The sequence below is a fragment of the Choloepus didactylus genome (assembly GCF_015220235.1).
Source record: "Choloepus didactylus isolate mChoDid1 chromosome 23 unlocalized genomic scaffold, mChoDid1.pri SUPER_23_unloc8, whole genome shotgun sequence".
Classification (NCBI taxonomy): Eukaryota; Metazoa; Chordata; class Mammalia; order Pilosa; family Megalonychidae; genus Choloepus; species Choloepus didactylus.
Genome location: NW_023637602.1, coordinates 405870 through 421008, shown reverse-complemented (window position 1 = coordinate 421008; position 15139 = coordinate 405870). Strand labels below are relative to the sequence as shown.

At 44.4% G+C, this 15139-nt stretch overlaps 1 pseudogene and 1 gene segment (V, D, J or C); both read right to left on the bottom strand.

Annotated features, from left to right (window-relative positions):
* Positions 1-5145: 5145 nt before the first annotated feature.
* LOC119525118 lies at positions 5146-5698 on the bottom strand. The segment is given in 2 exon segments: positions 5146-5453; positions 5611-5698. Coding segments are annotated over 2 exon segments (354 nt in total).
* Positions 5699-13178: 7480 nt separating this feature from the next.
* Positions 13179-14628, bottom strand: LOC119525117 (annotated as a pseudogene).
* Positions 14629-15139: the final 511 nt, after the last annotated feature.

Below are 15139 nucleotides of genomic sequence, written 5' to 3'. Positions count from 1 at the left end.
TCCACTCATCCATACACTAGATAAAGGGGGTGTGATCCACAAGGTCTTCACAATCACACTGTCACCCCTTGTAATCTACATTATTATATAATTGTCTTCAGGAGTCCAGACTGCTGGGTTGGAGTTTGGTAGTTTCAGGTATTTACTTCTAGCTATTCCAGTACATTAAAGCCTAAGAGGTGTTATCTATATAGTGCATAAGAATGTCCACCAGAGTGACCTCTCGACTCCATTTGGAATCTCTCAGCCACTGAAACTATTTCATCTCAATTTGCATCCCCCTTTTGGTCAAGAACATACTCTCAGTCCCACAATGCTGGGTCCACATTCATCCCCGGGAGTCATACTCTGTGTTGCCCGGGAGATTTACACCCCTGGGGGTCGGGTCCCACGTAGAGGGGAGGGCAGTGAGTTCACCTGTCGAGATGGCTCAGTTAGAGAGAGAGAGGGCCACATCTGAGCAACAAAGAGGTACTCAGGGAGACTCTTAGGCACCATTACATACAAGTTTAGACTCTCCTTTGTTGTAATGAGCTTCATAAGGGCAAGTCCCATGCTCGAGGGCTCAGCACATCAAACCACCAGTCCCAATGTTTGTGACAACATCACCACCAGTCCAGGTGAGGATGTCCAACACATCCGCACCTTCCCCCAGATCCTCGGGGCTGGGGAGGGGGAGGCTGTAAATATATTTTTTATTATCTGCCCAAATTACTCTAGGATGTGTCACTATTTCACTCCAGCCTATACTAACCTGCTGTATCTCACTTCCTATTCAAAGTTCCATGCAATTGTGGTGTTTGAACAAATCGACTGTGGAGTTGTACCATTTAGAAAATTTAGATCCTGTACCAAATAGATATCTATTCCCTTGGTCTCATATGAAAGTTGAAGTTTTAAAACACAATCAGTTTCAACCTTTACCCTTTGTCCTGGCTTGCCCTGGTCTTAACCAGACCTGCTTCATTCATATCACTAATTGAAGTCTGGGCTCTTTTTCAGCTTTTTTTTTTTTTTTTTTGACTGTGGTTGTATGCACTAATACTGACATTCATATCTGCCGAGCTCTAGCTCTGAGTTTCAGGTGTCTCAGAGATATGCATTGTTCCAGAGACCAATCAGGTTATACGCTAGGGGATCAGCATCTCAAAGTTTAGAGATAGGCCTTACAATTCAGGCATAGAGTTAACTGCTGTAAGAGCTTACAATCTAGGGACTATTACAATTATTGTGTCCATGTTAGGCTATGTTCTAAGATTCAATTCTGAGTTTACACATTGTAGTTAGTCCATATTGGTGAGGCATCATCCCTTTCACCATGTTTTCTCCAACACTTTTACTCCTATATATATATTTTCCTACAATTTTATAGAGTTATATTCACATGCCATAAATTTATCCACAGTTCTGTACTTGACTTTTTCACTTAACAACCACATCTCCTGTATGCAATGGCTCAATCAGTCTTTTCATTTTTTTAAACCATGTCCTCTATGATGCACTCCAACCTCAGGGTCAAGATTAAGCTCTAGGGGTGACACTTAAGCTCTCATTTGCCCTCACCCACTCCAACCAATCCAAAAGGAAGTCCTGCTGGTTCTGGAACTGAGATGCCCCAAGTTTTTGACCTGAGGACATGCACATGTCCCTGTGTGGAAGATGGTTCTGTGGTGGTACCTGGTTGTCAGAGAAGGGGACACAGGGGCATGGAATTGCTCTTACTGCCTCTGGCTGCACACTCAGGAACCATGTGGTGTGTTTAGTGCTGTGAAAATCCCAGACATGAAAACATCCTCCTACTCACATTTCAGAAACACCCAGTTTGTTCCTCACATCCCCGGGCCTGGGAACTCAGCAGTGAATAAAACAAGGCCTCTGCTCCCAGGGGACTTCCAGTCTTAGGTTGGGGGAAGTGTGGTTCACACCTTTGGCTTGCAGACCCCACAAACCTGAACTTGTAAATGTTCCTCATCTGCTATAGTCATTTAATAGATAAATACTTGCTTCTCCTGGACCTTAGGCAGCCGGGATTTTCTATGTGACCAATGGGATGTAAATATGAGTTGTCTGGAAAATGTCACAGGGAAACTTTGTGACATTTTGGAAAGAGATTGGATTAGTGCACCACCTGACATCTTGAATAATGCGATAGCTGGAGCTTCAACAGCCACACAGAGATCTCAAGTAAAGAAGAATGGAAGCCAGGCTATCATTGCACATAGGTATTTCGAAGACATTGGGTCCCTTATGGAACCAATACATATGTGGCATATGGATAGAGAAAAATAGAGTGATAGATAAAGCCTTAGTCCATAAATTATATATCTTTCCATCATTCTTTCTTCCTACCTTCCCTTCTTTCTTTCTATCTCCATCCAACTACCAAAACAGGTATTTATTTAATCTAACAATTATTTATTGATATCCTTAGGAAACAGAGCTAAATCAGAAATGATATCTCTGCATAGGAGAGAAATGAGTGAAAAGACTTCCAGGGCCAGGTGAATGGGGTGATGGAGAAGGAAAGATCTGTCCCTGATCTCAGAACATGGGCCACCTCCCCAAACTTGTATGGGAGTAGGAAGGCTCTGGGACTGGCTGGCCCTGGACAGGCTGGAAGGTGGGGCAGCTCTCACTGGATGGGGAATGTGGGTGCAATTGTGCAGACTTTCCTGGATTGGGAGTAGGGCATGAAATATCATGGTCAACCTGGCAGGCACCTTCAGAGGAATGGAAAAGAGAATGTCTACTGTTTTTCTCCTTCCTGCCATCCTCATTTACCAATTTCACCAAACAAGGAAAAAAAAAAGGAAACCTGAGACATTCAATGTGATGTTCTTTTTAATTTAAAAACCTGGAAACTCAAAAAGCCATCCCTGCCATCATTCATGTGGCACAGACAAGCTCCACCAATCTCAGTTCTGACAGACAGAACTCACCAGCCCCCCTCAGGTGTTGGTCATCCTCCTGCAGCAGATCCCACCTGGTGGCCTCAGAGAATGAGTCCAGAAATTGTTCCTCTGGATTCAGAATGTTAAGGGGAATTATGATGTCTGCTTTGATTTCTATTTTTAAAAACTCAATAACAATAAATAAATACTTTTTTCCTTTAGAAGGAAAAATGGTCCCTTGTGAACCTGACATCCCACAGGGTCACTTTACACAACAGGAAACATTTTCAGTTGAGACTGAACTCTGCACCTTAAGAAGTCTGGTCCCAGCCACCCTCAGTTAATTCCCCTCATGGCTCTGGGAGGGGGTGTCCCAGTGCACAGAGCAGGGAACTGAGACCCAGGGAGATTAGGAAGCCAATCTATTGGGAATGAATGGCCCAGTCTGAACAAGAACCCAGTACAGGATCCAGGCGAGACTTTCTCCAGCACATCATGGAGCAGGGGAAGGATTGGGGTTGGGCAGTGAGGGAGCAGCCAGTTGGGCCAGACTGATTTGACAGTTTGCACCCCACAGCCTGGGTCACTATGTTGGGTTTGTATCTCCACATTGGGACAGAAAGTCCATCAGGGACCACTAAGGAGCTACTGCTGTCTCTAGGAATAACCAGCACAGGGCTGCCCTGGCTTGTGCAGAGATGGCATCTCTCCAAGGCCAATATTCTGCAAGGAGAGATGATCCTGAGGCTGAGGGTCCATTGCCAGGAGGCTCCCCCTCCACAGCAGCCCCCAGGCTGAGCTCAGGTCAGGCCAGCCCAGGGTCCTCTGGGTATTGAGCCTGTGGGCATCCCATGGGCAGAGAGTGAGGAGGGTGACCAGGGAGAGACTGGGCCATGGTGGAGATGCTCCCAGAGTTCTGCCTCCTGAGACCCCACAAAGGGCAGTGTTCCCCAGGTCCCTGCCATCCTCCCTGGAAGGAAGAGGCCCTGGCAGGTTGGCTGCAGGTAAGTAGGTGCTGCCCTAGAGGGTTTCCAAGGTAGATCACAGGGGCCAATTCAGGAGGGAAATGGTGAGGGAGGGGACAGTCTCTTCAGACCCCACTGCAGACCCACAGTGTCTTCAGAATAAGGGAGAAACTCTGCCATTCCAGCGGCAGTTACAGGGTTTTTCATAAAACAGTTGATGTCTCTGCCCCATTTCCTGCCAGGTGCTGACTCCTGGTTGTGAACTTTAGGGCAACACTGCCCCCTGCAGGGAAGTGACCATGGTGGATGTGAGAATCCAAAGGAAGGACTTTTCTATGAGGAATAGTGAAAATGAGTTAAAAGTTTCTGAATTCTCTGGTTAATCCTGCTTGTGTTATAAATGAGACAGTTTTTTGAAAGATAGACACCTTACAAGCACTGAGTATAAACTGAATGGATGAATGTCTTTCTTCAATATCCACATTTGTCTCTGAGATTTTCATGGAAACATCCACTAATTAAATTCAATTGAGAAATCAAAGGAGGCAAAATGGTTAAATACCAAATGGTCAGAAATGATCTGATCCATATAAGGGGATTTGGCAGTTGGTGTGAGGTGTGACCAGGAGGAAACCCAGAAGATTGACACAAGAGGGTCTCACCAGATGCTCCAGGGGGTCTTGCTGATACTTCTCAGGGTGTATCCAAGAGACTTCCTGGATCCTAGTTATCCAGATAAACCACTTACTCATCTGAGGGAATTGATCAAACCTGGGATAGCAGCTCACTTGTCACACAAAGTTTCCTTATCAGACTGTTCAAGATTTTCACCTCTGAGCCCAAAAATGTGGCCCAATTCCAGACAGCTTCCTTGAAGACCTCCCTTAAACCACTCATGGACAGATCTTAAACCCCTAAAATGATCCAACCCTTACCCACCCTTCTGAGACCCTCTAGGACACCCTCAGATTGCTGTTCTCCCTGGATACCAGCAAACTTAAAGTTGTCTAGAGAACAGGTTTTTTGATGGTCTCTGAGAAGCCAGTAGATGATGAATCAAAATTATATGATTGATTTATATTTGAATGAGCAGAGGCCTGACCAGGTACAGGAAGTTGCTGCATCTCTCAGGAATGGAATTGCAGAGGAAGGACTAGAAGTTTCTCCTCCTTATGAAGGCTCCATCATGCTCAGTGAGGTGAGCACAGGAGAGAGGGCAGAGGCTGTAGGAGACAGCCTGGGTGGGGAGGTTTTTGTCCCACTTCCCCATGTGTCTGTGTCACTGTGAGTTAATGAAGGCTGCTCCCACTGCCTTCATTGATGGCACAGTAATAATCAGCCTCATCCTTGGCCTGGAGCCCGCTGATGGTCAGGGTGGCTGTGTTCCCCAATTTGGAGCCAGAGAACCGGTCAGGGATCCCTGAGGCCTGGTTGTTATTACCATAGATGAGCAGCACAGGGGCCTGGCCTGGCTTCTGCTGGTACCAACTAACATATTTACCCCCGAGGTTGTCTCCTGAGCAGGTGATCCTGGCTGTCTGTCCCAAGGCCACTGACACTGAGGATGACTGTGTCAGCACATACGAGGCCACAGAGCCTGCAGAGAGGAGGGGAGAGATGGAATTGAGGCCACTGAGCTCACTCCCAGGAGAGTCCACCCTCAGGATGGGCCTGTGTGAGCTCAGGGGCTGGGGCAGGCCCAGTGCAGGGCCCTGTGGGGGCTGAGCCTGTGGGCAGGGCCTGAGGGGCAGCACCTGTGTAGAGAGTGAGGAGGGTGAGCAGGGGAGTAGTCCAGGCCATGGTCAGAACACCCCAAAGCTCTGCTCCTTGAGGATCCACCTGGGCAGACTCCCCCAGTCTCTATTATCCTCCAAGAGAAGGGCAGGCCCAGGGATGTAAATCAGAGCAGCCCTCATCGGCCAGCCTGGGGAGGCAGCTGGGGTTTGTAGGAAGAGACCAGTCCCCAGAGAACCAGAGAGTGCCCCCCACTTATTTTCCACAGATAGCTGCACAGCTTTTCTCCTCTCCAGGCCCAGGAGACCCTGACTTAACCTCACCACCTAAGAAGGGGTTCTGCCAGGCTTTTGACCTGTACAATCAACCCTCCCTCAGCCTTCATCTTTCAGTTCCTTCCCTGATGTGCCCATTGGGAACTCAGAAGGGGTTGGCTCTTCTACGGGGCTGGTTGAGCTCCTAACTCTTGACAGATTATGGAGTGATGAAGTGGATTTTTCCAGAATTTCAATATTTGATTCACACCAACATCCATTTCTAGCTCTGGTGACTCTCAGACTCAGGAGCTGGCACCTCCATGGATTTTAATGCAGAGAGCATGGGATGTGGAGTCCAGTGGTTTTCAAATACCAGCTTTCCACATTTACTGAGCTTGTGACTGGGTCATATTATACTTCTGACTTTGAAGGCCACTCATGGTTGACATTTCAAGAGGGATTGTCATGTGACAACACTGCCACAAGCTGCCCCCCTCCATTGTCTGTTCATTCTCTCTGGGATGTCTTGGATGCAGTGACTGCATGTATGAGACTCAGTTCTTGGGTCTCCTTCCCTGGTGAGGGGCAGCTGGAGGAAGGTTTGGGAATCACTGAGTGCAGGGCAGGATGGAAAGATGGGCAGGTTCTCCCAGGGCATCAGGGAGTGGGGGTGGGGCTGGGAAGCCCCTTCTCCCTAAGAAAGATGAGTGCCTGGATTGTGAGCCATGCTGGGCTCCCAGGGCCACCATCAGGTCTCATTCTCCAGCCCCAGTGAGTGCTGCTTTCCCTTCTCAGCCCCTCCTGACCTCCTGGGATAAGATTGTCACCTGGGTTTTCCTGTGTCCAATGCCTCCTCTATGCAGCATTACAAAGTGTTGCCCCTCTCCAAGAGGCTGAGAAACTCCTAAGGGCTTTCCCAGGCTCTGAGCTCCCAATAGGGTCTCCTGAGGGCTTGGTTGAGCCTACAACAAACTCTCAGTCACCCTCAGCCCAGCCCTCAGATGAGATCCATGAAGTCAGAAGGATTTGAGCATCAGTGTCCAGGAGGAGAATGAAGAACAGGAAGGTTACCTTCTTCTCCAGGTCTGAGGCTGCTCCCCCTCCCCCTCATTAGAGTCCCATGGAGCCCAGGGCCCACCACATCCCCAGGGGGCTTTGCCAGGTGACTCTCTGCTGCCTCCAAGTGGCTGCTGTACCTTGGCTGCTGGAGGCACAGGGGGCGTCCTTGTACAGGTGGAGATCCAGATCCTGCTGCTCAGGACTGAGATTCCCTGATCCCTGGGCCGCTGGCTCCATCAGAGGAATTAGTCTTCTCTGTTTGGCTCCACCTGCCTCCAGACACGGGAAGAGAGTCTAGATTACCCATAAAACATGGAATAAACAGACTTATTTAAGGTGGAGGAAGCAGGATCTACCTGAGGCATCTGTATGTATACCTTGTAGTAGGGCAGCCATGTGGCTGGTCCTGGGGCTTGGCCTTGGGGGACACAGTTCACTGCAATTGGCTGCTAAATGGGCCAGGCCTGGGGGACAGGTCCATCTGGGTAGTGGTGGCTCCTGCACAACAGAAAAACAGAGGCGAGCATCCCCACACTCATATTTATTCAGACCCACTTTGGTCTGTGCTTTGATTTGCTAAAGCTGCCAGAATGCAATCACCAGAAATGGGTTGGCTTTAAAGTGGGGATTTATTAACTTACAACTTACAATTCTGAGGCCATGAAAATGTCCAACTCAAAGCATCATCAGGATGATACCTGGACTCTGAATACAGGCTGCTGGCACCTGAGACCCCTCTCTCATATGGGAAATTGCATTGCTAGCATTGCCTGGTCCCTCATTCCTAAGTTTTGTTCCTTACAGGTTGGGGTTCCAGTGGACTCCTCTTTGAGCTTCTTTGAGTCCTTTTCAATTTCTCTAGGGATTTCCTCTGAATTTCATCTCTTAGCTTCTCTATGTGCCTTATCCTGTTATAAAGGACTCCAGTAGGGAGTTTAAGACCCACCTTGAATGATGTAGGTCACATCTCAGTTGAAATAACACAATCAAAGTGTCCTACATACAATAGCTCTTCACACTCATGAATGGATTAAAAAATATGATCCTTTCTGGAGTACAAACAGCCTCCAAAGTACTGCAATGTCATGCACACCCCAGGGCCTGAGAACTCAGCAGTGAACAAGATAAGGTCCCTGTTGCCTGGGAGTTTACAATCTTGTGTGTTGGGTAATGTGATCAACACAGTTGTTGGCAGAGAGAGCAGATGTTCAAAACACCTTCTAATTTGCCTCTGCTCTTGTATTTATTTAATGCCAGGCACTGGCTTCCCAAAGTCCCTCAAAGCTGGAGAGACCCTGTGACTACCACTGGCCATTGGAATCTAAGGTTCAGCTGCTGGACTTTCAGGAACCTTTTGTCTTGTGATGGAAACAACCATTCCACATTTGTTCAGCACCTTTTCTCTTGACTAGGGTGTGATGGCTGGGCAGCAGCAGCCATTCTGAGAACTGAAACCAAAGACAAATGATAGTAAGGCCTGCAGAGTATATAGAATAGATCATCAGAAAGATCCTGGGTCCCTCGTGGAATTGGCACGTATCTAGAGAGCCACAACAATCCAACTGAAGACTCATTTTTTGGAAGGAGAATAGTCTTCAGCTTGTTCTTGTCTCTTGGTTGTGTGTGTTTTTGCAGAGTAAAATCATTCCCAATTTGTTAAGTAAATATTTAGCAGAAATTCTATATTTTTGCTTTTTGAAATTTGGCTCTTCATTAAGATTCTATATTTTTTCATACATCATTCTGATTTCTTCTAGTTCTTTGTCCATTGTTTCCTTTTATCTCTTTGACTATATTATAAACAGTTGATTAAATATCCTTGAGCAGCAAGGCCAATGTCTGGCATCCTCAGGGATAGTTGCAAATTACTTTTTCCCATGAATGAACAATCTTTGCTTGTTTCTTTGTGACCTCTGTAATATTGTGTGGGAATGCATTTTGAGCATTATGACATGGTCACTTGGGAAAGATTCCATTTCCTCATGGATTGCTGTTGAAATCTATAATCATCTAGTGTACAGTGACTCTCCAAACTATTTTTTCAAACTCTGTGTTACTCATTGTGTGTGGTCATTGGGGTGTCTTATCCATTGTCTCTGTGATCTGTCTTTGACCTGATTGAAATTTCCTTAAATACATGGATCTGGATCCAAAAAACAAAACACAATCACCATTACTAAAATGATGTGTGTGTCTTTATATTATATTTGCTGATTGGAGCAGCTGGGAATGTTACATATTTGGGCAAAACAAATCTGCATTTGAGCTTGTCCCCCAGAGATCTACTGAACTGACAAACCATGTGACACACATTTGTGGAGAAGTCCCTGACTGCTCAGCTTCATGCTGCCCAACTGGAACCCAGGCCACCATCTCCATGGCTGCAGCTCAGTGAGGAACTGGGGGTGATGGCTGGTGTGTGGATGCCACTCTCCTGCCAAAGCTTGCCAGCCTTGCCCCTTACCATGCACACCCCAGATGGTGGTGGTAAGTGTCTTTTCAGGCTCCAAGGTAATGAAATGCTTGATCAGCTGGTGGTGGGTATTTGCAGCAGGATGCATTTTCTTGGTTGTTGCCATTATTTGCAGATTGTAGAAATGCCAAGAGGGAGGTTCTGGGTGAATTTTTGCCTTGTGCATCTGGAGAGAGAAACTGTGGTTGCGAGTGAGAAAGTGAGCAGGAGAGGAGCCCAGGACTCCCCCAGAGCTCTTCTTCCTGAGACCCCATTGCTGGGATGAGGTTCTGCCCCATTCCCTGTCCAGGTGACCACTCACTGCTGCTGCTGGGAGCTCAGTCTGTCTGAGTCTGTCTCTCAGAAGAGGAGGGCTACAGCCTGAGGGGTAGAGGGAGGGTCCCAACCTGCCTGTGTGAGGACTGAATCTTGCCACCTGAGGACCCCCCACCTCAGTGTTCCTTTGTGAGTGGGTTCCACCTGGGCAGACCCAACTTCTTCTGGATATTCATTCCCAAGTGCAGCACTGCTGCCCCCTTCTGGTGGAGGAGACCCCAGATTTGGTTTCCCTCCTCTGGGTGACCCCAAAGCACTTCTCACCCAAGGGGGTCTGTACAAAAATTATCACAGTATCATTTTCCTTTAATATTCAAATTCACATTGATGGAAGTGGTTCACTTTACTAGGAGAATTGATTTGACTTTGAAATATAAGCTTAACAGTTTCAAAACTATTATGTCTGTCCAAATAAAGGAAACCCAACTCATGCATCATCTCATTATTATTAACACTCAGCTCAAAAGTTACTGCACGGGTTGAAAGGCAGCTCTAAATTTGTCCACATCAACAAAGGTTCAAATGTTCTTTTTTTTTCATTTATGCAAGCAATTTACAAAATCCTGCCTGCAAAGCTCCAACACTTGGATTTTCATGTAGTGTTCATTCATATGCAGTGTGGTATTCATGAGAAAATAATCAAGTTATCATTGTTTTTTACTTGATTATTGACTATTTGGCAATCCTTCCTTGAGTATAAGGAAGTACAGAATAGCAGTTCACAGTGCAGTAAAGTTTGTCAAAGTCTTTCATGACTGACAAGAGGTTGAGATCCTTCCATTCATTGTCTTTTATTCTTTCAGCAGTTCCATGAATGGGGGTGACTCAGCATTTGCACAGATGCACTGACTGGTTTTACAATGGAATGCAGAGGGTTTTCTTAGTCTGTGGAGAAAAGTGAGCATGACTGTTACAATGTGTTCTATAAAATGGAAAAGATAAACAAGAAATCATCAGCCTTTTAAAAAATAAGTCCAATAAATCTGTTTTTTGTCTATCATGGCTAAAATCCATCTATTTTGTTACATGCAAATTTTTTATATATAACAATTTATTTTGTCAAAGATGTAAAAGATTCAAAATATACCTATGTAAAAAATTCAGTTTTTCAGGCTGCATTTCATTGTAGATTTGGAAGTACTTTGATATATAATATACTATATATTTATTGTGTCATGTCTTATATTTTACAATTAATCTAAAGCTAGAAATTATAGTTGTGAATTTGGAATATTGAGGAAATCTTTCTTTGATATTATTAGAAGGGTCTGGTTTCTAATGGGTTCAGTGATATAGTTAAAGAGCTTTTATTTTCACTCAAGTGTATTTAATTGAATTAAGATGTAGATAATTGAAATGATGTTTTTACCATTTCTCAATCTAAGAAATATTTTTTGTGTGCAAGAATAAAAGCCATTTTATAGCTGGTCAAATTCAAAGATCAGATTATCAAAAAATCATTTTAATTTTTTGTTGTAGAAATAATTCTTTTACCAATTCCTTTTTTTTTTTAATTTTCTTTTTTATTCAATATTTCCAAATGTAAAAAATAGTCATGATCCTTACACCAACTATCTCAAATGAGACCATGCAACGTAATTCAAAGTATGTACAATAATCATTTGTCCCCCTTTGGGCATTTTATACAATGTTTTATCCAACATTTTATACAATGTTGCGATCAACAGGAAACTGAATGTCATGAGCTTGGATGGAAAATGTCACCTATTTTACAAAACATGCAGGAGAGTTTCTACCTCATGTCTGTAAGTCTTAATTTACAGTAACTACTTCTTTTCTGTCTTTTATTTGGGAGGTACATGGGACTGAAAAATTTAGCTGCCCAATTTTATGCAACTACCACACTAAAAAGCAGCAATTATGGTCCCCAAACTGCAAACTTTGGAGGGTGGAGAGAGTAGACATTATTGTCTCTCATGGGTTCAACTGTTTACCTTGAAAATGTTGGCTTTTACTCTAAAGAGAAATAAATTTCCTTAGGGGCTTTCTTCTAAGTTTGCTAGACTGGGTTCCAGAAGAATCCCCATGAATTTAATGGGAGACAACTGTAGTGTATTAATTAATACAAATAGAAGACCACAGAATATTCCTACTTACACAGACTAATGACAGTTGTTTGCTAAATGGCACTGAAGAAAATTATGACCCAAGTGGCACCACTTAGTCCAAATGTTTCTGACCAAAAAAAAAAAAAAAAAAATATGCAACAATATTTATAGGCTAACTTTTAAAGCAATGGTTGGTATCAATATTGCACATATTTTACATGTCAAATACATAGTTCAAAAGTTTATAACATAAGGTCATGCATTATTACCTCTAAGAATATCATATACAAGAGAAGTCACCCCTTGGGAAAGCCCTGGGTGGAAGCAGCTGGTGAGATGACACAGAGCTCCTTGCTCAGGGGACTCTGCCAGGCCAGAGAGGATACAGCTGCTGAGTCCCTATCAGTGAGCACAAGGCCCAGCCCCCCAGGCCAGGCCCCTTTGATGGACTGGTCTTTTCTGAGCCCAGTGTAGGAAATCCAGGGCAGTCCCACAGCACCCCCTGATGGTCACAGGGCAGGATGACACCATTGATGAAAGGCCTGAGAGCTCTGCTGCTTGTTTCCCACTCCCAAGATCACTTTTTATATCCAAAATCAATGGCCTGGTTTCTACCTTTTGTGATTCCAACACACCATGCTTGATTACTAAGCAGTTTTCTACTTCCAGAAAGGCTACTGCAGTTGCAATCATGTGCAAAAACTACACTCTGCAGGGTTAGCACCAATATAGAAGATTCTAGCAAAAGTTAATACATGTTTTCCATCAGCCAACTATGAGATGAGATGAGGGGCCACTGGGCTGGTTTGAAGGCCATGGAGGCCTTTTCAAGGAAGCTGCATGGGAGGGGTATTTTCCAGGAAGGATAATTTGCTCAGTGGCTTGTTCAACAGATGGCAATTCAAAAGCTTTTAGAATTTTCAAAGCTTTTAGAATTTTGATAGGAATTTAATTCACATTAGTGATTTCAGAGAAACTAACAACTACACTAGACTTAACATTTACCAAGAAATAGTGTAACAATGTTCTCTCTTTTATGAATCAGCCTTTATCTCCTTAAATAAAAGTTGTGTTTTGTGCATATTTATAACTTTCAAGTCAGGATTTTTTTCCTGGGTGTCACACAATTTGTTCTTATTGTGAACAGATTCTTTTCTGTCTAGACTTTCCTATGGTTATCTTAAGTTTAATAGGAATTTAAGTACATCTTTTAAGGTCACTCTGTTTTTGTGGAGATGTTTGATTCCTGGGCAGGTGAAGGCAGATGCCATCAGGCCTCCCCATACCCACCATCCTCATTGACTTGAATTCTCCAAATGGTTCCCACAGGCCCAGACTCATAGCGGCCTTTCTGTAGATATTCTAGGACATGCTCTGACCTCTGGACCCCTATCTTTATGGTGTTTCAGGAATGTCTAGAGGTTATTTCTAGATTCTGTATGCCAAGTATTTGTTATGGGAAAACTATTCTGTCCCAAGGAATTTTCATCATCACACTTCTTTGGTCATGAGGACTGAAAATTTTTATGTGTGTTCTTTCCTCTTTCATTATTTTTCACCAGCAACAATTACAACTCTAAGACACCAGCAATGAGGAGGCAGCAGTGCCAGGAGCTAGAAAACCTGAATTATGGTTTTACACAAAGAAGTGCAAATGGCACAACTGTGTAACTTATTGCTATTTGAGTTACTGTCCATGTTATAATGTCATAAAATAATTTAAGTTGTGGGGTTTCAATGAAATAATGTCTAATTCTTTTTCTTATAGCTCATGCTGCTAGCATCACTAGCACACCTGTTAGAAATGTGAGATGACATTCTGGGGACACCCCATGCCACATGGCAGAGAGAATGAACTGGATAGTTAGAATGAGAGATGCTCATTCATAGCACACCCTTTTGAACCAAAAATCTGTCTGAATATTCCAATTATCAAGAAACATCTTGAAATTTGTTGACATCTCTATTTGCTGTATTTTCAAATTGGAAATTAAATCCCAACAAGTGGCCCCATTTTGGTCACATACTCTGAAACCAAAGCCTGCCACATTATTAATAGCATTAGCTGATGTTTATGAAAAATAATATTTGGATCTAGCAGCCAAAGGAAAGACATACAGACAGATAACCTTTGTTGGCCATGGAGCTGTAGCTTGAAAATGTTCATCAATGTTGTACACTACAGGTAATATTTTAGAGATGGTCAAATGAAATAATAAGGAAGTCCACAGACTAAGAGCTTCTGAATAACTGTGATATTTGGAGATGGCTCTATTCTTTTGTACTGCATTTCTTCTATTCCATTTTCACCCGATGGGTCATAGAGCCTGATCTGCCTTCAATGAAAGTGATGTGGTCTTTGTAGGAGCAGAGGGGGCCTGCCAGGAGGCCCATGAAGTCCCAGTTGTAACTTAAATACCCCAGGAGGCTTGGCCTGCACCATAAAGCTAAACCACTCTATGATGGAGTTAGTTCCTCATCTTTTCAAAACATCCCATCATGCATTTCATATGCCAAACTAGTGATCTTCTGGGTTACCATCCTCATTGGGCCTGAAAAATCATCACAGAATTGTCAATAATCAAAGATACAGACTCTAGTAATTTGGCACACTATGAGATATCCCAAAGCAAACACAGAACAATATTTGTGCATGTTTTCTACTCCTATTATGATCATGACACAATAGGAAATTCCATTTTGTACAAGAAAATGTAAGGTAAACCATCCAAAGCAAAAAAGTGCAAGATAAAGGCCCAAAAGGGGAGCAACTGCTTGTCTCAGAAAAGAGCTAGTTTTGCTTGAATGTAGATGGGTTGGAAATGAAATGGCTGCTAGGAAGGCAAGGACTTGGCCCACAACAAAGTTGACTGGTCTATGATCATCACATGGCATGGCTGAGGGACAGCAGGGCAGAGCCCATGGCACCGGAGGGGGCAACAGTCATGATGTTTATCATGGCCCACTTACAGAATTGTGTGTGTGCATGTGGGGTAATTTCTTAAACCCAGTGACCTCTGAGAAGTTCCACATGTCAGGGCAGAGCAGCCATCTGTGAGGTGAGTGTGCAAGTGGCCCTTGGACAGATTCCACTGAGACATGGTGGAGAGAACACGTCACACCCTCAAATGCTGGGAGAAAGGATGACAGAGAAACCCCTCCTTCAGCTGCCATATGCCTCAGGCAGTTAGGAAGAGAGAGCACCCACCCAGGGCAGGTGAAGGAGGCTCCTGCCCCTTCCTCACAGCCAGGAGCCCTGGGGCAGCACTGAGGCTCCCATCCTGTCTGCACAGCAGCAGCCAGTGTCGGCCTCAGGCTGGAGCCCAGAGAGGTGCAGGGAGGCTGTGCTGCCTGTAGGGAGGGAATCAATACTGGA